This window comes from Suricata suricatta, chromosome 9 (genome assembly GCF_006229205.1).
Source record: "Suricata suricatta isolate VVHF042 chromosome 9, meerkat_22Aug2017_6uvM2_HiC, whole genome shotgun sequence".
Taxonomy (NCBI): domain Eukaryota; kingdom Metazoa; phylum Chordata; class Mammalia; order Carnivora; family Herpestidae; genus Suricata; species Suricata suricatta.
Genome location: NC_043708.1, coordinates 26,131,052 through 26,154,912, shown reverse-complemented (window position 1 = coordinate 26,154,912; position 23,861 = coordinate 26,131,052). Strand labels below are relative to the sequence as shown.

General features: G+C 38.2%; 1 protein-coding gene across 4 annotated transcripts in view; it reads left to right on the top strand.

The window, feature by feature from the left end:
• The window catches only part of YLPM1 (YLP motif containing 1), a 73,685-nt gene extending 52,124 nt beyond the window's left edge, over positions 1 to 21,561 (top strand). For 3 of the 4 annotated variants that reach the window (XM_029950458.1, XM_029950456.1, XM_029950460.1), the window contains 4 exons: positions 3,020 to 3,071; positions 8,129 to 8,259; positions 20,662 to 20,844; positions 21,148 to 21,561. In XM_029950458.1, the coding sequence (XP_029806318.1) occupies positions 3,020 to 3,071; positions 8,129 to 8,259; positions 20,662 to 20,808 (330 nt within the window). In that variant the 3' untranslated portion in view covers positions 20,809 to 20,844; positions 21,148 to 21,561. Of the gene's footprint in view, positions 1 to 3,019; positions 3,072 to 8,128; positions 8,260 to 20,661; positions 20,845 to 21,147 lie in introns of those variants that run through there. The other variant, XM_029950459.1, reaches the window with a different exon arrangement.
• The last annotated feature ends 2,300 nt before the right edge of the window (positions 21,562 to 23,861 follow it).

Genomic DNA, 23,861 nt, shown 5'->3' with positions numbered 1-23,861 from the left:
TCCGTAATGATCTTTAAGGAGATTTTTGAATACTTTTAATTTTTCCCCTAACCAAAAGAACCCTCTCCTGTGCTGTTATGTAAAAATTTTAATAATGCTAAGAAACTTACCCTTGCAGTCACTCATCTATGTGTGGGTGGCTTTAGGGGAGTATACTTTTCAAGAAAATCAGTTACATATGAAAGGGCATTCTCATATTCCAGCAGATATGTGGTACAACCTACCCAACATATGCATAATTGTCTCGTCTTTGCTACAAGATTTCAAAATTGAGTTTCTGTCAACTGAGGCAGAAGATCTTCTAGAATGAGGAGGCAGAGGGTTGCCACTGACTGCTGGATTTGTTCTTCTGCATTTTATCCTATTAAGTGATGGAGAAAATAATTTGTGTAGGCAATGCACTTTGCTTAGGCTGATTAGAGGCTTCGTAGTGTGAGTTCAAAGTTCCCGTGTACCTACTGTAAATGTTTTTGATCACACTTCTGTAGAGATGTTTGCCTTACCCTGTCATTGAAAACTACGCGACCTGTAGAGTTATGTTACTTTTCAGTGTTTGCTAATGAGACACAGAGAGATTAGCAATGCCTTGAAATAGTGTTGCTTTTTTAATTCAAAACATTATTTGATTTATTTAATACTTCAGCCCTTACTAAAGCTGCTTCTCATATTCTTCTGAAAATGTACAAAGCAAGAACCCTGATTCTTACCCCTAGAGAATACAGACTTTCTAAGAAGTGGTCCCATCAAACCCATGTGTGATATAGAGGACTCTAAAAAGAAACTGTATGTACATAGAGATGGTGTCAACCTCTACATTCCTAGATTTCATATGCGGATTAAAAAATAAGCTTTAAAGATAATGGCATTTGAGTCTCAGTATGTTTTTTTTTTTTCTTTAAACAAAATATTTTTCTTAATTAGGTTGTTTTTTGATATATATGATCTAAAATTTAGTCAGGAAGTTCATTTAAAGGTCCACGCTGTTCTGGAATATGGCTAAACACCTGTTAGCTCCTTGCAGCGTGTGTACTAGAAAGTGATCATGTGAGAATTCTATAATGTTAGTTTTCTTAAGCTCCGTCTTCCTTTTGTGGAGATTTCAGTTCAGTATATGGTTTATAACATTTGATTTGTGTAGGTATAGGTCAAAGCTTGGAACTTTTTATTGAATGTACTAATTATTTTGAAAAGTAAAACATGCTGTAATACTCTATTTTTACACCAGAAACATGGCAAAGAAGCCTTAAAACTCTACCCTGCTGGACTATTTTACTTCCAAATGGCCTAACGTTTCAAGCAGTGAGAGGATAATACAATTTTAAGGAAGAATAGGGTGGTTCCAGCAGAAGGAAATTAATATACTCATTTTGCTTATCTTTATGTTATAAAACTTCTCTTAACCCATTCAAAAATCCAGAATCCAGATCTTCTACTCTTGGGTTCGATTCCAACAGTAAAAGATTCTTGGACGATTTTAAAAACAAAGGGTTAAGAGCAAGTCTCACGTCATTCAGACCATTTTCATGGAATTCTCAATAAACTTGGCATTCTCTGCTCTGTGCTGATCCGTGCAACTGGGTAAAATCCAAACTCTTCTTGGTGAAGAGAATCCATTTTGGGGATCATTGGTATGATATTTTTCCTTCCTTAGTACTTCAGCGAACCTAGTAGATATGATTCAGAATTTATAAATCTATTCTAGTGATGCTAAAATTTTCAGATGATTTTTGAGCTATCGCTTGTACAGAATCCATCAGTACTTTTAGCACAACTCTTCAGCATAGCTTTGTCTTGGTTTGTTCTAGAAATGTATTTGGGAAAGATGGTATATGACTTACAACCTGAATTACTACCTAACAAGTTGAAAGTGAATTCTTAGTCTGGCTTAACCACTAGAAATGGACAAAACCTATAGGTTTCCGGGAAGAACTCTGACGCTCCAGTACTCTCACACCGCAGTTATTGTCATGAAACGTTCAGCACACATTCCACCTTACCGTTGTGTCAGTCTGTTCCATGACCTTGAATATTCCCAGTAGCAGAAACATATATTCATTGTCAAAAGAAGATGCTGACACCTTTGATGAGTCTGTTCTATATAGTAAGACCTAATATTAAAGTTCTGTATGTTAGGGTCTAATCGAGGACAGGGTCCAAATGAAGGAAAAGAGGAATCATCACCATACACGTGCTAGTGAATAAACGAAAAGGATTACTACATAATTAAATAGGGACATTGGCAAATTTGAACATCTTATGGGACTTTGTTTGAAATAAACCACCCAGTTATTTTATTAAAGAAGATGTAAATTGCCTGTGGAGATGTCTGGCTTTCTGTATAATAGGAAAATGTCATTTTAAAAGACGTTGAAAGTAATAGTGTGGGTTCCAACTGATGCAGGACAAATGCTCTCACACTGATTCAGTGAAACCAGCCTTTGTAAGATCTAACTGGTAAATGGGTTGAGTCATTTTTAAATGAAGTTGGAACTTCATAGTTGTGTCCAGTGATACCATTGTTTTCTTCTTTCTTTTGAGTACTTTAAAGTTACACTGAAATATAAAGTAGCTGTCTTGAAGAACACTCTGTACCTCATGGCTGCTATCACTTGAGAATTGCAGTTGTATTTAGAAAATAAGCTAGCTAGTTGTTACAAGTCTTCTGCTACTCTGAATGATATTAATACTAGCACAGAAATGACCGTACGTCCTCACCATATGTACTGTTCAGCTGTTGTTCAGACTACAGCCGTGTGTCCTGAACCGTAGCTGCCTCAAAGCGCCTTCATGATACTATTCTGAAGTGACTGCTCTGAAATCTGGGCAGGGAAGTTTGGTGAATTTGGTAATTCAGTTTCTTCAGTGGTAATGAGACTGTGTTTTCCCTAAGGATATATATATATAACTAGTGAGTGGAAACTGAATCCGTTCCCAGTTTTAATGCTTTTCCAGTTCAACAGTGATATGCATGTATGTGTCTCTTTCTAACCCTTCGAGCTTCTCTCTGTGTGCGATTTAGGGTTACATTCCGAAAAGCAAATGGGAGATGGACACATCTGAGGCCAAGCTAGGTGGGTATTTCCTTTTTCCTGTTTTTATATGTGATACCTGATGGTAATGGTCATAGATCTTTCTGCTGTAAGAAGAAAAAACTTCTCCCAAATTTCTGCTTTAAGCCAAGGTTCTTGGCCTACCTTACATCCTCAGTCTATTGTGCTAGCCACGTCTTGTTTAACTAGTAATATCTTGTGGCAGAGTGAAAGAAGAGTATTTTAGAGGATTTGCCTTCAATACCACTTCAGGGTTTTAGAGTAAGTGGAAGTATGATAAATTTACCAACGAAATGCTGTCACTTCTAAAATCCGTTCTGTTATATCAATCAGAAATGTTGGTACTGATGAGATTTCTGCTTTTTTAAAAGAATATTTAACTGCAGTCTAAAGTCAAGCCTGATTATGAATACCTTGGGTAATAATAGTAGTAGGAATAATAAATATTGAAGTTTAAACATTAATTTAAAGGCAGTTATTTTCCTTGTATAATAAATTAGAGTTTCTGGGTACGGGGAGGTAGATATGTAATTTAGGTTTTTAAGGAGCCTGCTTTATAAGATTCCAGTTTTCTTCAAGTTGTTTTTAGTGCCAGATTACAAGGTAAACTGGTTAAAATTATTGTCTGAATAAAAACTTGGAGTTGCTTAATATGAAGTATCCCATCAAACAGAACATCATACATATCCAATGGATTTTCCTCCAGTATTTTGTGATCATAATGGCAAAACATTTTGTTTTTTCCTTTCTTTTTCCACCTCACTTAAAGAGAATCATTTAACACATTGATCAAGATGTATTAATAAATAATCTAAGAAAATGAGACGAGGACTTTCTAGAAGATTGACCTTACTAAATGTATATAGTATGACTGTCAGTCTGTGCTTTTTTTTCCCTGGTATCATACTGTTACTCCAAAACTGAAGTAGCCTTCTAAATACCTTAAGTTCCTAGAAGAAATCTGAGTTACTTAGGTGCTTCACTGTTTGGGACACATTGTGTTTCTGATGGAAGAGGAGTGCATTTTATACACAATTGCATAAGTTTTGCCTTTTATTTTGCTCACATGATCTTGATAGCAATTGAGGTTCACTAGGTTCTATGTAAAAAATAGTTCTGTAAACTTCATTGTTACTATATTATTACTGGGAGAGGTGCTTTGTTATACAGTCTAGAATTTTTTTCTAGTGTATGATATGTGAAAGTTACATGTGGTTACTGATATATTCTTATGCTAGTCTCCCCTCCTTGGGAAATCTTAGTCAATTACCTCTTCCTCTAAACTTTCAAAACATTTATAAATGTTTAAGTGCAATTAAATATGTAGGAAAATAACAATCACAAATTACTTTTTAAGTAATAATGCTTAGGTCTGCTTATTTTGATATTAGATTAAGTCTGTTTGAAGTTCTGTACTTTGAGAATAACTTGTAAGACTGTAAGATCATTTCCGTCTTCTTGTTCTCTAAATAGCAATTATCTTTGGGGGAAAAGAGATCATAATAAAGACAAGAGAATTATAAAAGTGATAAATATTTTACCCAAGAATGTAATGTTCGAAGGCATTACAAATACATGATCTAGGATAATGCTTTTTTAAACTTGAGCCAGTCCATTTTCTGTTTTTCTTGCTAATTTCTAAAGAGAAAGGAAAATGGAATTTAGCTGTGATGACTATTCAAGAAAATATGGTATTAAACTTGGTACTGATTTCTGGAAAAAATTCTGGTCTGTCTACTATTTGCTTCTCAGAAAATATTTTTTATACAAATTCACTCCAGGTTAAAGAAAGAGTGTTAGGCAATTAATTCCAGAAATGGATTTGTTAAATCATTTTTACTTATTTATTCAGATAAAGGCACTGAAGGTGTAGTAATGAATCTAGAAAATAAATCCTAACATGTTTGCTGCTGCTGCTGCTTATTTTAGTAAGAGTGACAGTGATGTTTTGTATAATGACTGGCATCTTGCACCACGGTGTTATTTTCAGAGCCAACTACCTGTGGAGAAAGGCAAATTGAGTGTGAGCATTCTTGAAAGTGCTTGCTTCTTTGAGATTGGTACATGGAGCCAAATGAGAAAGATTCTTCTCTAAAACATGAGGCTCTTTGTCCAAGAATTAGCCTATTTATAGTGCCCTTCCCTATCATAACAAATTCAATAGATTTGGTCACAGGGTACAATTTATATTTCTAGTACTTTACCAACTTTCTTAAATTACTTTGGATAACATGATTACGCTGGATGGAAACATACTAAGCCTCATCAGTGTAACACACTGAGCCAGAAGTCCTAAATCTGTAACTGAGGAGTTTTGATTTCCAAATGAGTCTGCCAGTGAGAAAGTACTCGTTTACCTTTCATGCAGCTGGTTAAATCTCATTGCAGATTCTTGATCTATGTTGATTAAGGTACAGTATGCAGTTCAGCCAATGTTTGAGTATGAAATTTGAAGTGGTGTAATTTTAGAAAGATTCAGAACTGGCCTGAAATACATCTGGCATCGGTTTGTGGAGTTGTTAAAGAAGGCCTGGGGCCCACCTCAGTTGCACCTGACGGGCTCCTTCTCAGCCGGACACAGGCACCCTAATGCAAGGGTGGGTGTTACATGCCACGTTGGGTGCTGGGGTTCAGCACTGAAGCTACTTAAATTCCGATGATGCGATTTTGGTTTCTCAAACTGTGAGAAACCGAAAGAAGGTGTGAGACGTATCCTATTTTAGGTTTCTCCGTACCAAGTACTTTTACTTTTCTCATCTGTCATTTGTCTCTGCTTATGAGTTACTGTGTTTTGGCCTTCTACATGTCAGGCAATACCATCCCTTCACAGTTGGAATGCAGTTATTATTCATATAGGCACATAACCCTTGTATGTTTACCATGAACAGATGTTCAGAAACACCATTTATGTTTAGAAAATGCATAATATGTCTACAAAAATTTTCTGTTGTGCTATAATAATATATACTGTTCTGAAGATGTGGGGAAATTCTGTGACCTGCCATGTTGGATATTTAAACCTTCATCTTCATCGTAAAACTTCATCTTTTGAAATTAAAACCTCTGAAAATGCTTAGTGTGAGTGTATGGGATACCAGCCGTCTGCTGTAATTAGCACCCCAGAATCCTCTCCCCTCACCTTATGCCAGACATCTGTGTGTTTGGGTTTCCAGGATGCCATGTGGAAGAGGTATGAACCTTTCTTCAGCCCCGAGAAGGAAGCTTTAAATATGCTGTGCACAATGAAATTTCAAATTAAACAGTATACACAAGGGTGTTCAGACTAGAAGTTCATGTTCTTCTGATCTTCCATGTTACAAATATGGGACTCCTGGTCTGTAACTCCTGTCACATACCCAGTGTGTGAGGAACAGTTCTTACGGTTTTCACACTGCCCTTCTGCATCGCTGCCTGGCCATGCCCTCTTCTGGGGATTCAGATATGAAATTATTCCTTTGAAGTATGTTAATGTCAAAGTTGATCAAAGTTTGGAAATCCTCTGAGGTTCATATAATACGTATGTTGGAGCTTCCTACTCTTCTGGTAATACCGTGTAGACTGTTGATTTAGAACAGTTTTATTGTCTGTGGGGCTTCATTGGGTTTATAATGCCATAATCTATGTCCCTGTGCAATCGGGGTCACTTTAAGCATTTGTATATTATGGCCTGTCATATACATGAAAATAGAGCCATCTGGTACAGCATGTGATTTACAGAGACGATTAGGAAACTGTTTCTGTTGAACTCATCCATGTTAAAAAATTTTCCAAAGTGATATGATAAAAATTTATTGAGTTTTGTAAAGTGTTGTAGTTTGCCTTGCGGATTTTTCAATAATATTGCTTTTATGGGGGAGGGTTTTAGGAAATAAAAGCTTTGCCAAGTATGTGAAATCTTACTGGTTTTTGAAGCCTGTGTGGTGTGGTACAGTTAGTTGTGTGTGAATCTTTTACATTTGAAGCATAAACTCACTCCCTCCTGCCACGGCTTCCATCGTGCTTCTCTTTTCATATCAAGTTCTCTCCAACTTGGTGCCTAAAAGACTTCTATTATATACACTCTGCACCCTTTCTGGAATTTAATGAGGTGTGGTTATTGTGTATTTCTGACATTTTTAGGCTTTCTTTTATTGACTTGCTTAATAATAGTGTGTGTTCGTAACTGTAGATGATTTAAAAATTCAGGGCTTCAATGTAGTTAAAAATATATATAACTCCTAATATTCCACATATAGAATTTTAAATCAGTGTTAATAACCAATAAAAAAAGACTACATATTTTCATCGCGTGTTCTTGCAAACACCTAAACTCCAGTCTCCTAATTTCTGAATCCACAATCTCTGTTTATTTAAGTGGTTCCAGTTTGGGGCCTTTGGGGAGCCTAGCCCTCTCAGATTGAGGATTCAGAAAGAAAATTTAGATCTAGTCACTTTGGCTGACTAGTTCTTAGCCTCAGAATGGTCAACAGTACTTCGTAATGTAACCAAAGAAAATGGTGATCTGTACAGTCAGCTCACACAAACATTAACTCCTGGCAAATCCTCGTACAGTGGTCAAAATCCCAAGGAACTCTTCATCTAAAAGCTTCTTTAAACATTAGCTTGCCTCATTAAGTTGTTGGTGCTACTTGCTTTTCATATGACACAGTATCACACATGATTGCAGATCAAATGGGTGGTGTTAATATTGTGTCACAGGGGGAGAAAAGTGGAAGAAAGAGTTTTTAGAAAAACCCGTCTTTGCCTTTTCCTTCAGGACATGAGAGCTGAAGTGTGCTTTGGAGGGGCGGGGGCGGAGAGGCAAGGAGACCAGTGACTTTTCTTGCTCTGCCCATATTTGTTACTTAAACCAACCTCATAACGTAATGCCTGCCAGTGTGAACATCAGATAAACAATGGGAATTGCACAGAACTTGGTATTATCTCCGCCAAGAAGATAGTTGGACCTGCAAGTGATGCTGCTCTAAAAAATGTGGATGTGCCCTCTGTCAGTGCTCCAGACTTCTTTTCCTTTTGTTGTGTGTTGTGTGCAAATTCACACTCTCCCTTAATGCTGCGGCTCTGTGTTTGTCCCTCAGACAAGTTGGATGGCTTGAGAACTGGTACTAAAAGGAAACGTGACTGGGAGGCAATTGCCAGCAGAATGGAGGATTATCTTCAGCTCCCTGATGATTATGACACTCGTGCATCTGAGCCTGGGAAGAAGAGGGTAAGAGACTTTGTCAGTAATTGCCAATAGGGGAAGGGCCCCTTTAGGCATCTGGTTTTGGAAAGGTATAGGCAGATAAGAATATGAATGCCATTTTTAGAGTGATTTAGTTTATATTATATCATACTACAAATTAAAAAAAAGAGTCAGACCTCACAATTACCAGATTAAAATGTGTAGGGACCTTAAAAAATGGAGAACAGAATCTCACATGGCTAGCACACTGTCAACCTTAAAGGAGCTTGAAGTGTCCACTTGTTTTGTCCTGGGGCAGAAGAGCCAAGTGCAGAGTAAAGTGTTGAAGATGATATGTGGAATTTTTTAATGGATTAGACAGAGAGAGTCCAAGAGTAGATGAAACCAAAGGTGAATCTTCGGGGTTCTGGCCTCGAGCTTCCACGTGTGTGGTGCTGTTTACTGAGTGAGAAAACGAGAAGTCCAGCTTGAGAGTAAAAGATGAGAAGTTCCGTGAGGGACCAGTGCAGTTAGAAATGATAAAAGAACTCAGGACTCCAAATTTTAGAAGTTCAGGTAGAGGTCAGTGTTTCAAGAAGTGAAGAGTAGTCAGTCGTTACATGATACAGAAAAGACAAGTAAATTGGGATCAGAGAAATGGCTGTTGGATTTTGCAACATGGAGGTCACTGATGATTGATCAACAATCAGTCAAGCTTTCTAAGAGAGTTGAAGGGCACAAGCCAGTTTGGAGCGGACTGAAGAAGGAGTAGGTAATGAAATATAGAACAGCAAGTGTAGACAACTTCTTGATGAAGTTTTGCTGTGAAAAGAAGCAGAGAAATGAAACCAGGACATTGTATAGACTTTCCACATAGACATTTATGTATATCCTTTTTAAACAAAACAACAAAGCAAAAAGGATCATATTTTGTATAATCCAGATAAGCCTTTTCAAGCTAATGTGTCTTGATTTTTATATATAACTGTATACAGACCTACCATTCTTTTTAAATAGCTGCTTAATATGCCATTGTTCAGTTGTTGAGTTATTTATCCAGCCCTTTATTGGTAGATACTTAGGCTGTTTCCATTTTACTGTTAATATAAACACTATGGTGAAAGTCATGGTGCATATGTCTTGGCATTGTTTTGAAAGTATATCCCTAGGGTAGAATTTTAGCACTAAAGCTGCAGTCTTATAGTGTGTGATTTATCATTTTAACAAATAATGTGAGGTTGTTTTCTGAAAAGGTTATACCTGTTTATACACCCACTGTAAGTAAATGCCTGTTTTTCCACCCTTGCACCAAAGGTGCTGTTATCAAACTTTTAAACTTTTGACAATCTGATAGGTAAAACAAAAATGGCATTTCAGTTTGCATTTCCTTAATTAAGATGAGGTTGTGTTATCGGGGCACCTGGGTGGCTCGGTTGGTTGAGCGTCTGGCTCTTGATTTTGGCTCAGGTCATGATCCCAGGGTCATGGGATCAAGCCCTGTGTCATCAGGCTCTGTGCCAAGTGTGGAACCGGCTTAAGATTCTCTCTCTCTCTGCATCTAGCCTTCCCCTGCTCTCATGTGCATTCTCTCAAAAAAGAAAAGAAATAGCTCTTCCTTGAGAATAATAATTTGTTATAGTTCAGTAACAATGAATAATCTCAAATGAGAAATATTTTCCCCTAATTTATTTTTAGTCAACTCACTGTTACTCTGTGGAGTATGTGATCCCACGTAATTTACTTCATAAGCTGGGTTGACAAAGTGACTTAAGCTGTGCACATTCTAGTTCTTTTTTCTTTTTAAGTTTTAATTTAAATTCCAGTTAGTTCACATACAGTATAATGTTAGTTTCAGGTATACAATATAGTGATTCACCACTTCCATACAGTATCTGGTGCTCATGATGACAAGTGCACCCCTTAATCCCTATAGCCTTTAACCTAGCCCCCCATCCCCTGCCTTCTGGTAACCATCAGTTTCTCTCTATACTTAAGAGTCTGTTTCTTGATTTGTCTCTCTCTCTTTTTTCCCCTTTGATCATTTATTTCTTAAATTCCCCATATGAGTGAAATCATACGGCATTTGCCTTTCTCTGACTGATGTAGTCCGCTTAGCATTATACTCTTTAGCTCCATGTCTTCGCAAATGCAAGGTTGCATTCTTTTTATTATATTCCACTTTGTGTGTTGGTGTGTATATACACCATATCTTTATCCAGTCACCAATCGATGGACACTTGGGCTGCTCCCATGATTTGGCTATTGTAAACAATGCCGCTGTAAACATGGGGTTCATGTGTCCCTTTGAAGTAGTGTTCTTGTGTTCTTCGGGTAAATACCAGTAGTGTGATTGCTAGATCATAAGGTAGTTCTATTTTTAACTTTATGAGGAACCTCCATGCCATTTTCCACAGTGGCTGCACCAGCTTGCATTCCCACCAACAGTGTACAGATGTTCCTTTTTCTCCACACTCTTGCCAACACCTGTTGTTTCTTGTATTACTGATTTTAGCCATTTTGACAGGTATGAGGTGGTATCTCATTGTAGTTTTGATTTGCATTTCCCTGATGGTAAGTGATGATGAGCATCTTTTCATATGTCTGCTGACCGTCTGTATATCTTTTGAAAAATGTCTGTTCACATCTTCTGCCCATGTTTTAATTGGAATATTTGATTTTTTTGGCCATCAAATTTCATAAGTTCTTTACATATTTTGGATATTAACCCTTTATTGGATATGTCATTCACAAATTTTCTCCAATTCCATAGATTGTCATTTAGTTGGGTTAATTGTTTCCTTTGCTGTGCAGAAGCTTTTTATTTTGATGTAGTCCCAATAGTTTATTTTTGCTTTTGTTTCCCTTGCCTGAGGAGATATATCGAGAAAGATGGTGCCATGGCCTATGTCAAAGCAGTTACACATGTCTTCTCTTCTAGGGTTTTTATGGTTTCAGGTCTCACATTTAGGTCTTTTGAATTTATTTGTGTGTGTAGTATAAGAAAGTGGTCCAGTTTCTTTTATTTGTTGCTGTCCAGTTTTACTAACACCATTTGTTGAAGAGACTTTTTCTTGTTGCATATTCTTTCCTGTTTTGTCAAAGATTAGTTGACCATGTAATTGTGGGTTCGCTTCTCAGTTTTCTCTCCTGTCCCATTGATCTGTGTCTATTTTTGTGCCATTATCATACTGTTTTGATTACTACAGCCATGTAATATAACTTGAAGCCCAGAATTGTGATGCCTCCAGCTTTGCTTTTCTTTTTCCAGATTGCTTTGACTATTTGGGGTCTTTTGTGGTTCCTTACAAATTTTAGAATTGTTTGTCCTAGTTCTGTGAAAATACTCCTGGCATTTTGATAGGGATTGCATTAAATGTGTAGATTGCTTTGGGTAGTATAGTCATTTTAACAATATTTTTTCTTCTAACCCATGAGGATGGACTGTCTTTCCATTTCTTTGTGTTATCTTCAATTTCTTTCATCAGTGTTTTATTGTTTTCAGAGTACAGGTCTTTCACTGCTTTGGTTAGGTTTATTCCTAGGTATCTTATTATTTTTGGTGCGGTTGTAAATGGAATTGTTTTCTTAATTTCTCTCACTGCAGCTTTATTGGTGGTCTAGAGAAATGCAACAGCTTTCTGTACATTGATTTTAGATCCTGAGACTTTACTAAATTCATTTGTCAGTTTAGCAGTTTTTGGATGGTCTTTCTTTTTTTAAAGTTTATTTTATTTATTTTGAGAGAGAAAGAGGCGGGGGTGAGTCAGGGAAGGGCAGAGAGAGAGGGAGAGAGAGAGAGTCCCAAGCACACTCCACTATCAGCACAGAGCCCAACACAGGGCTCAAACCCACAAACTGTGAATCATGGCCTGAGCCAAAGTCAGATACTCAACTGACTGAGCCACCCAGGCACCCCTGGTGGAGTCTTTCTGACTTTGGGCAGTATCATGCCATCTGCAAATAGTGAAAGTTTTACTGCTTCCTTACTGATTTGGATCCCCTTTATTTCTTTTTGTTGTCTGATTGCTGTGGCTAGGACTTCCAGTACTACATTGAAAAAAGTGGTTAGAGTGTTCCTGACTTTAGAGCAAAAGCTCTGTTTTTCCTCTTTAAGGATGATGTTAGCTGTGTGTTCTTCATATGTAACTTTACTATGTTGAGGTATGTTCCCTCTAAAGCTACTTTGTTGAGGATTTTTATCAGAAATTGATCTTGTGCTTTGTCAAATGCTTTTTCTGCATCAATTGAAATGATCATATGGCTCTTATCCTTTCACTTATTGATGTTACGTTGATTGATTTGTGAATATTGAACCACCCTGGTAACCCAGGAATAGGTCTTACTTGATCTTGGTGAATGATTTAATATATTGTTGGATTTGGTTTGCTAGTATTTTGTTGAGAATTTTTGCATCTGTGTTCATCAGGGATATTGGCCTGTAGTTCTCTTTTGTAGTGGGGTCCTTATCTGGTTTTGCTGTCAGGATAATGCTGGCCTCGTAGAATGAATTCGGAAGTTTTCCTTCCTTGTCTATTTTTTGGAATAGTTTGAGAAGAATAGGTAGTAACTCTTCATTAAATGAATTTGCCTGTGAAACCATCTGGTCCTGGACCTTTTTTCGTGGAAAGTTTTTTGATTACTGATTCAATTTCTTTGCTGGTTATCAGTCTGTTCAAATTCTCTGTTTCGGTTTTGGGAATTTATGTTTCTAAGAATTTATCCACTTCTTCTAGGTTGTCCAGTTTGTTGCCATACAGTTTTTCATAATACTTATAATTGTATTTCTGTGGTGTTGGTTGTGATTTTTGCTCTCATTTGTGATTTTATTTATTTGAGTCCTCCCTCCCTCCCTCCCCTCTCTCTCTCTCCTTTTTTTTTTTTTTTGACAAGTCTGGCTAGAAGTTTATCAATTTTATTGATTTTTTTTTTCAGAGAACCAGGTCCTGCTTTCATTGATCAGTTCTATTGTGGTTTTTATAGTTTTATATCATTTATTTCTGCTCAAATCTTTATCATTACATTTCTTCCCCTGATTTTAGGTTTTGTTTGTTGTTGTTGTTTCTAGCTCCTTTAGGTGTAAGATTGGGCTGTTTATTTGAGATTTTTCTTGCTTCTTGAGGTAGGCCTATATTGCTATCGACTTCCCTCTTAGAACCACTTTTCCTGTATCCCAGAGTTTTGGACCATTGTGTTTTCATTTTCATTTGTTTGTTTCTGTGTACATTTTTTATTTCTTCTTTTTTGTCCTGTTTGACCCATTTGCTGTTTAGTAGTGTGTTCTTTGACTTCCATGTATTTGTGCTCTTTCCAGATTTTTTCTTGTGGTTCACTTTTAGTTTCATAGTGTTGTGGTTAGAAAAGATGATTATATGACTTTGATCTTCTTAGATTTGCTGAGGCTTATTTGATGGGCTAATATGTGATCTCTTCTGGAGAATGTTCCACATGCACTTGAAAAGAATGTGTGTTCTGCTGTTTTTAGGGTGGAATGTTCTAAATATATCTGTTAGTCCACCTGTTCCAGTGTGTCATTCAAAGCCATTGTCTCCTTGTTGATTTTCTGTTTAATCTGTCCATTGATGCAAGGGGGGTATTAAAGTCCCTTACTATTATTGTATTATTATCAGTGAGCTCCTTTATGGTTGTTATTAACTGTTTTATGAATTTAGGTTTTCCCTTGATGAGTGCATAGATGTTTATAATTATTATATCTTCTCATTGGATTGTCCTCTCATTATTGTATGGCATTCTTCTTTTTCTCTTGTTACAGCCTTTTTGTAAAAGTCTATTTTCTCTGATGTAAGTGTTGCTACTTATGCTTTCTTTTTTTTCCTTTCTTTTTAATGCTTATTTATTTTTGAGAGAGATAGAGTGTGATTGGCATGGTAGGGGGCAGGGACGGGGGGAACAGAGAGAGAGGGAGACATAGAATCTGAAGCCCGCTCCAGGCTCTGAGCTCTCAGCACAAAGCCCAGTGTAGGGCTCAAACTCACTAACTGTGAGATCATGACTTGAGCCCAAGTCAGATGGTTAACTGACTCAGCCACCCAGGCACCCCTACTTGGGCTTTCTTTGGATGTCCATTTGCATGATAGATGTTTCTACATCCCCTCATCATCAATCTGAAGGTGTCTACAATGAGTTCTCATAGGTAGCATATAGATGGGTCTCGTTTTTTCTTCCATTTTGTCATCATATATCTTTTGATTGGAGCATTTAGTCCGTTTAAATTCAAAGTGATTTTTTTTTTTGAGAGAGAGAGAGAGAGAGAGAGAGAAAATGTGTGCATGTGTGAATGAGGGAGGGGCAGTAGGAGAAGGAAAAGAATCTTTTTTTTTTTTTAATATTTTATTTATTTTTGATACAGAGACAGAGCATGAGAGGGGGAGGGGCAGAGAGAGAAGGAGACACAGAACCGGAAGCAGACTCCAGGCTCTGAGCTAGCTGTCAGCACAGAGCCTGACGTGGGGCTCGAACCCACGAACGTGAGATCTGACCTGAGCCGAAGCCGGAGGCTTAACCGACTGAGCCACCCAGGCGCCCCAGGAAAGAGAATCTTAAGCAGTCTCCATGCCCGGTGTGGAGCCCAACATGGGACTTGATCTCACTACTGTGAGATCATGACCTGAGTCGGACACTTAACCGATTGAACCACCCAGGCACCCCCAAAGTAATTATTGATAAATACATGTTTGTCATTTTATTATTTGTTTTGTGGTTGTGTCAGAAGATACTCTTTCATCCTTTCTTATCTTTCGCTCTTCCATGGTTTGCTGATTTTCTTTAGTGATATGTTTGGATCTCTTTGTCTCTATTCTTTGCATATTTATTAGTGGTTTTGATATATGGTTTCCATTAGGTTTATATATCACCTCTTCTGAATATAGCAGTCTGTATTAAGTTGATGATTAAGTGTGAACCCATTCTTTTCTCCTCTCCTCCCCACATTTTAGGTATATGTTGTTACATTTTACATCCTTTTAGTTGTTGAGTTTCTTGACTGATATTTTATAAAAATATTCATTGTTACTGCTTTTGTGTTTCCTACCTTTGTACTGTAACTTTTGGTTTCTTCTTTCCACACAGAGTTCCCCTTAACATTTCTTATAGGCCTGGCTTAGTGATCATGACCTCCCTTAGTTTTTGTCTGTCTGGGAAACTGTCTCTCCTTCTAATTGGAATGATAGCCTTGCTGGATAAAGTATTCTCAGCTGCAGATTTTTCCCATTCAGCACTTTGAATATGTGATGCCGTTCCCTTCTGGTTTAGAAAGTTTCTGTTGAAAAATTTCCTGCTAGCCTTATAAGTTTTCCCTTGTAAGTTACTACCTTCTTTTGTCTTGCTCCTTTTAAACCTTTATCACTACAGGGGCGCCTGGGTGGCTCAGTCAGTTGAGCGGCCGGCTTCGGCTCAGGTCATGATCTCGGGGTTGTGGGTTCGAGCCCCGCGTCGGGCTCTGTGCTGACAGCTAGCTCAGAGCCTGGAGCCTGCTTCAGATTCTGTGTCTCCTGCTCTCTCTGACCCTCCCCTGCTCGCGCTGTCTCTCTCTGTCCCTCAAAAATAAATAAAAGACATTAAAAAAAAAAAACTTTATCACTACATTTTGCCAGTTTAATTACAATATGTCATGGTGTGGATCTGCTTTTGTTGATTTTGATGTGCTTCCTGGATCTGGATATATTTTCTTTCCCAGATTAGGAAATTTTTCAGGGGCACCTGGGTGGCTCAGTCAGTTAAGTATCCGACTTCAGCCCAGGTCATGATCTCACAGTTCATGAGTTCGAGCCCCACATTGGACTCTGTGCTGACAGAGGCTGGAGCCTGCTTTGAATTCTGTGTCTTCCTCTCTCTTCCCCTCCCCTGCTCATGCTCTATTTCTCTCTCAGAAATAAACATTAAAAAAAAAAAAAGGAAAATTTTCAGCTATTATTTCTTCAGATAAATTTTCTACTCCCTTTTCTTCCCCTTCTTCTAGAACTCCCATAATATGAATGTTCATACATTTGATAAAGTCACTGAGTTCCCTAAAGCTGTTCTCGTTTTACATGGTTATTTTTCTCTCGTGTTCAGCTTGATTGCTTTCTGTTACTCTGTCTCCCAGGTTGCTGATTCATTCTTTGGTCTCTTCCCGCCTGCTGTGTATCCTATTAACCATGTGTCTCATTTCATTTATTGCATATCTTTGCTATGTTATTCCTTATCTTTGTATTAAGAGTCTCACTCATGTCTTTCACTCATTTCTCAAGTCCAGTAAGTATCCTTATTATCATTACTTTAAATTCTCTATCAGGCATATGACTAATATATGTTTCACTTAGATTTCTGGCTAAGGCCTTGTCCTGTTCTTTCATTTGGGATAATTTTCTCTGTCTTCTCATTTTGTCTAAGTCTCTGGCTTGTTTCTGTGTGTTAGGAATGTCAACTATATCTCCTGTGTTTGAAGGTAATGGCCTTATGAAGAAGAGGTCCTATAGAACCCTGCTTTATAGGATCTTCTGTTCCCTAGGGCCTGGTGCTTCTGGCAGTGTATCCTGTATATGCTCTGCTCTTTTGTCCTGGCCATTTATCCTTCAGGCCAGTCATCTGCAGAGGCTTTCTTTGCCTGTTGGGGGCATTGTTTGGTCCCTGGCCTGAATATGGTGCATTTTAACTACATGTGCTCTGGTCTGTTTGTGAAATTAGACCTCTTGCCATCACTGCCAGAACCGAGGCTCCACAAAGCTCCTACCTCAGGAGATACAGTGTGAGCAAGGCTTTGGGCTAGTCTTCTGGGGGAGAGGGCCTGCCACATGACTGAGGCAGTATGAGTGGGAGAGGCAGTTCCCCCAGAGCACGGGGGTGGGGGGCTTGGTTTAAGCAAGTTAGGTAGCTAGTGTTGGCACTTTGCACTGGTTCCAACAAGTAGTCCTGTGCTTATGCTGAGGGGCAGGGGAGGAAAATGTTGCAGGCCAGTTCTTTGGTTCCCGGAGGGGTCTCTCAGTGAACTCTGTCTTTCTGGGACATACTCTGAGATGAGCAAATAGCCTCCCCACTACATGCCACAGGTGCTCTTCAGATCGCTATTTCCATGCTGTATGTTTGCCTGCCTTCTCTTCAAGAGGAGGGCAGTGCCCTCCGGGCTCTCTTCTGGCCAAGCCTGCTGACCTTAGAAGCTCCACGCTGGTTGCCATAAGTCATGAAATATGGCCCCTCTTGCCCTCTGTGGGGATTCGTTCTCCCTCCGTGCTCCCCTGCGTGTTAGTGTGTCTCTTCTCCCCGACTATCGCGCCTTGCCCGCCACAGCGGCCACCATCCATTTCTCTTCTAAACCCTTGTCTCTGCACTTTCTACCTTCTCCCATGTGGCCTCCTCTCTACCTTTAGTTGTTGGAGTTAGTTCTGCAAGTCCTCAGATCAATTTCTAGGATATTTAGGATGATTTGCTAGTTATATAGTTCTGTTCGTGAGCCACGGTGAACCTAAGGTCCTCCTACTTTGCTGCCGTCTTCTTATCCCCTGCCTCACATCCTCATTTCAAATAGTTTTTAACTCTCAAACCACTCACCAGAATCAACACCGACTACAAAGAGATCCTTTGGGTAGCAACAAATGCAGAATTCATAGTTCATTCCTTTGTCGGGGTCTCTTGATTCCTTTAATTTAGGTTTTTACAAATAGCAGGCAAGTTCCTAGGATTAACATCCACTGTAACAAAAAAGTAGTTCTGCAGAGTTGGTCATACTAGAATTTTACCAAATGGCTAGGTTTTTTAAATATAAGCCTTTTAAAAAAATTTCGCTTGCTTAGTTGGGCATGAAATGGTAGCTCAAGTGGACTTTGTGTTTCTTTAATGACTGTGGAAGGTGAACAGATCCCTTATTTGCTGGACTCCTACATTTTACAAATATTTTTAGTGACAGTGGATAAAATATATGTACCTCAAACCTTTGAGTGTTAGTCAAGAATTTTCTGTTATTACATTTTTTAATGGTTAAGATAAATGGCAAAAAAAGATTATAAATCTCATTAAAACTACCTCCAGGAAGATTAGGAGAGATGCTGACATTTAAGAAACGATTTCTAATTGAAAGTCATTTTTCTGCATCATATATATATAGTGCTTTGGTAATCATTCATTCATTCTACAGTGTTGTATGTGTGTCAAGTCTGTGGGTGAGACCTCTTAAGGAGCGAACCTCCAGTCCAACCTGTAAATAGGTAATAGAGCACCAGTGTGTATTAGAGATATGAATAAAATATTTCATTTCCACTTAAAATTATGGACATTTTTGCCAAAACATATTGCTTATTTAAGAAATAATTACATACTTTTTCCCCCCTAATCCTGTGTTCTTATTTTATCTGAGTTTTAAAGACTTAGAATTTAAGCTGCAGACTTAAAAATTAGCCCTTAGTTTATTCAGGGTGAGGTTGACCAGTGTGTTTAACTTTGTGCCAGGGATGTACTACGGACTGGGTACCATTTCTTTGTTCAGTGACTAGTCTGTCCATCTTTCCTCCTCCTTAACCATAATCATCTTTTGCTAACTGTATCCCCTTGATCCCAAGGGCAACTGAGACAGCGTATGAATCCATCAAAACAAATATAATCAGCAGAGGCATCTGGATGGCTCATTCATTTGTCAGACTTCAACTCAGGTCATGATCTCACTGTTTGTGAGTTCGAGCCCCACATTGTGCTTTGTGCTGACAACTCAGAGTCTGGAGTCTGCTTCAGATTCTGTGTCTCCCTCTTTCTATGCCCCCTCCCCTGCTTGCGCTCTGTGTCTCTACCCCTCAAAAATAAATAAATATTTAAAATATATATATAAATATAATCAGCATAAATACATAGTAGAAAGCCCAGAGATCTCTTTATGCAACGCTCACATTAATTAGTTCTTTTTTTTTTTTTTTTTTAACTAAAATCCATGAAGGAAATTTGGGTTTTTTACACACTAAAAATATACTTTAAAAAGAACCCCCTCACCAATAAAACTCCCCGCCCATTGCCTATCAGGCGCGACTTCCCTGACTCCCCACTCTCGGGGTCATGGGACCTTACCCGGGAATCGCAGATCCCAATAAAGGCTTTCTTGGCTCCAAAAAAAAAAAAAAGTTGGGTGTTACCAGTTTTTACCCACTGCTATTACTATGTATCTTCTCTTTGGCCAAGTGGTTGCTGTTTGGTTTCATTACCAGTCCTATAAATGGTAATAGGGAAGGTCCATGTACCTCTAAGAGCACTGATGCATTTCCAGGTCCAGTGTGAAGAACATGAAGTATGCATGCTCTGGTTTTCTTTCCTTGTCACAGATCATAAATCACAAGCTATACTTAAAATACAATCTCTGCAGACTTGGATGTTATGTCCACAGTTTCATAGCTTCTCAGAAACTAGTTTGCAGAATATATCTTTTTATTCTTTTAATTGTTAATATAAGAATCTATATTTGATATATTAGTAAAATTTAAAATGTGTCTGCTTACATTTTTAAATATCAGAATACCCACCAATGGGAAATATCCCTGATCTGTGCATTTGTATTTATAATTTTTCCATAAATGATGTCAGTTGAGTCCATCTCCTCATCCTTTATTTCATGGATGAAAATAATAATACTATCTCCCTTTCTTCTAAGATTAAATTTCAAGAAATATTTACTATGTAGAGATAAATAAAACTCAGTTGACGTAGGGTATTTATAGTCTATTAGGGAATGCAGTCTATAAATAGATCACTGCAATATAGTGTGAAAGTTCAAAGGTAAACATTTTCAAAATCCAGAAGTAGCTCTAAGGAAACAATGGTGATTGGCAAAAACAAGAGAGACAAACCAAGGGTTAATGACTAGACTCATGCCCCGTGGACAGGGTTAGGGCAAAGACATTTTAGGAAGGGAGACTAGAATATGCAAGGTTACAGAGATGGGAAGTGGCCCAGTGTGCTCTGAGAGCCAGAAATAATTTTGTACTGCTTATATATAAAGCTGTAGGCACTGCCCAGAAATGCCACAGGAGAGTAGACAGGGCCAGATCCAGAGGGATCTATTGCTTGGATTTTATTCTTCAGGCAGGGGGTGGATTTAAAGCAGATGACAGTCATGACTGTGTGTTTGGGGACCATTCTGGCAGAATGGGTTGGAGGGATGAGCACGTAAGTATAAGCAGAGGGAAAAATGAGGTCAGTGAACCAGAAAGGAGCCACACAGGAGATGGAGGGGCCCTCTGAGAGCTGAGAGCTGAACTGTCAGGAGCCAGAAAGGTTAGGACGTGGTGACTGACTAGAGAGTTTCCTTTCTGTAGCTTAAGATATGTGGCTTTCTCCACGTTTCCTCCGTTAATTTCCAATGTTTTTAAATTCTTCGTTTCAAATTCATTACCTACTCCTGAGACTATCCAGAGAGAGAAGAGGCCCTTTGCTTATTTATTTTTCCTAAAGCCCAGCCTAATGCTGTGTTCTTTTTAGGTGAGATGGGCAGACCTGGAAGAAAAGAAGGATGCAGATAGGAAAAGGGCCATAGGTTTTGTGGTCGGACAGACTGATTGGGAGAAGATCACAGATGAAAGTGGTCACCTGGCTGAAAAAGCCCTCAATCGAACCAAATATATATGAGACTTAGTTTTTGAATGGAGTCAATGTTCCTCTAAGGTAAGATTGCACACTCATATGAGTAGCCTACCGTGTGGTTGCTCTGAAGGGTTTGACATAAAGGAGACAGCATGCTTTGCTAAAAACGCTTCTCTTCTTGTGTTATTTCCTGGTGCTAGTTGCCAACATTGACAACGCAGTGTATTAGAAGAGGGAGCAATTTTCTACAACTTGGCTCACTTAACACACGACTTGAGAAGAGCTTGGAGTCTGTAGATTTAAGGAGTAGAATGATGAGATTAAAGTCTACTGAACTTTGCCGCCTGCTGTTTCCTGGCATAACAGCTTTTCTTTTCTTTCCAGGTGGTTCGCTTTGAGGTGATCGGAAGCCACGGCCTCATGGAGCGTCGTTGTGTCACCTTGCCTTCCACGTTTCAGTTTTTGTTTTGTTTCTACCACTTTAGTTTTTTAAAGTTCTCCAGTGTCCCCAAGAGGTATTAGAGTCTTGCTGTGCCCAAGCAAGACATTAATTTTTCTTTTTAACGATTTCGGGGAGGGAGGGAGTGATAGCTTACCTGCTGAAGCCAGGTGGGGGTCTGCTGGAGGATTCCAACGGAAGAGATTTCCTCCGCTGTACAATGTCACAGACTATCTCTATCATCATTGCTTTGTGGCTGTTTCTGTTTTTTACTGTATGTAACTGGTAGCTGATTGTACTAGGATTAAAAACAATAAACTTTCACGATAAAGCCGATGAGATTCATGGGCTGTACAGCATGGGCCCCTTTCTCTTGTTTTCTTAATTTTATTTTTTATTGCTTTTTTTCATATGGTGTGTTCTAATTACATGCTAGCCGAACATCCCCACACCTCTTTCCCATTGAGTATTATACAGCTCAGTGTACTGTCGCACATATTGTGAACACCAGGAAGGCTCAGTCATCTGTGTTTTACAGCTTTCTTTCTCTATCTTTGTGTCTTAAAGACTAGTAGAGACCATAGCAAATATTCATCAGTTCCCTGGAGCACATCAGTTCTGTAGCATGGTGTTTTATTGTTTGTTTGTTTGTTTGTTTTTTACCCTCTTGCTGTTTTCCTCTCTCATCACTTTCTCCCTTCATGCTATGTTATGTTTTGATTTTTCCCACTTCTGGCTTTGAGTCCTGGTGGACAAAACTGATGTACTCCATAGAACTCAGGAGCTTGTTGTTTTATTGCTGAACTTGAACTAATTGATGTTTGCATCAAGATTTCAGGGAAGGAGTATGGAGATGCGCAGCCCTCTGGCAGGCAGTTTTCAGGTTCTTGCCACATTGCTCAGGATTGGAAAACATGGCCCTCTGCACAGAATTTCCCCTCTTGTGGATAGTACCAGGTGGAACTTAGAAATACACAGTGCTAAAACCCAAATATTATTCTAATTTAAAAACAGAAAAACATTCTTTTTCTATTCTGCAAAGCAAAAAATGTCATTTTCTAGCTTGAGAAAAGACAGAGAAGAGCCTTCCTCCTGAAATACCATTTCCACTTTGTAATCTACTCCACAAGTTGTAAATTTGTTCATGAAAGGCTTGGCTATTTTGAAATACTCACTTTTTGGTCTGCAGGCAAAAACCTTTTAATTTTATGACCTCCATTTAATACTGTGTGACCAGAAATATTTTTTAGCATCCGAATAGTATCGCTTTGAGTTTCAAGAATGTGAAATTACAGTACTGAAGACCAATTTAATGGGAATGCAAACAACTTTCTGTTCTTTTATCTTCTCTGAAATTCTGAATGTTTACATGTAAGAGGCTTTAACAAGTCAATATTGAATGTGTAATTCGCTTCATTAACGTCTACTGTTTGTAGTATTTAACAACTTACTTGGGTTGCTCATTGGCTGACAGTACCCTTCTGTGTATGCATCTTTCTCAGCTGCCTTTATGATGTCGAGTGAGGTCCATCCCAAGACAGCCAGTAGAATTATTGTTTGTACGGAGACTCACTTGAATCTACCAAATGCCTGTTCTTATCAAAAACAGTATTTCTAGAACGTGTTCTCTAGTTAAGAAGACAATGGAGGTATATATGTTTTACTTTAGTTTCCTTAACCTTTTTTTGTTCTAATAGTATGTAGAATGCCAATGAAATAAGAGGTGGTAATCACCTGTGAATCACCGTAAACCTGCCATACTTTTATCTTGCTGCCATGGCTTTGTGTCTGCAATCTTACACCAAAGGGGATAGGGAAGAGTCAGAAGTGGCCTTTGCTAATTTTTAGAAGTTACAGATTAACATGAATGACCTTAGGGAATAAACATAGAATGTTGGCTACTTTCGGAAGTTGGTCTAACAAATAACCCCAATGAAAGAAGATTAGTGAAAAAAAGGTGAGACTCCAAAAGGAAAGTAATAGAGACTGTCAGCTGATACTTGACTTTGCTGGTCTAAAGGGACTGTTAAGAAATTCTTGAATTTGCACTATCACTGGAGTCAGAATAGAAAGCCCAAGAATACCTTGGAGAAATTTGGTATGGGTAGAAAATGCCTTGATAACACAAATATTTTAAGTTTATTAAGAGATGTCCTTGGAATACAGAGGACCAAAATTGGGTTCCATTTATGTGCTAGCATTTTACTGTCGTTTTATTTACATAGTTCTCCTTATCTCAGAAAGCTGCATGGTGTGTGTTTTAAATTTTTTATTTTAATCATATCAAGTTGATTTAAAATCTTCTGTGGTGTCTTGTGTCTTAATAATAATTTGATATTGAGGAAAGTTCCTGGTATCTTTAATGTTTCAGATCTAAGTGTGAAACTGTGAAAAATCTCATGTCAGTGATTCAGCTCTGCTTGATGATATGCAGAATTTTTTTCTATTTAGAAATCATTTATTTAGGGTTAAGTTGGCCTATTCAAAATACATCGTGATTGATTACAGGGATCAGAAGCCATCCATTATACACAGTAGACACTGACTTTGATTCACATAATTTTTGAGAATTTATATTTGATCCAAATATCAATGATTAATTCAGAAGTTTATTGACAGAGACAAAGATCTTAAATTTTTTGGTTGGATTTACTTCCTT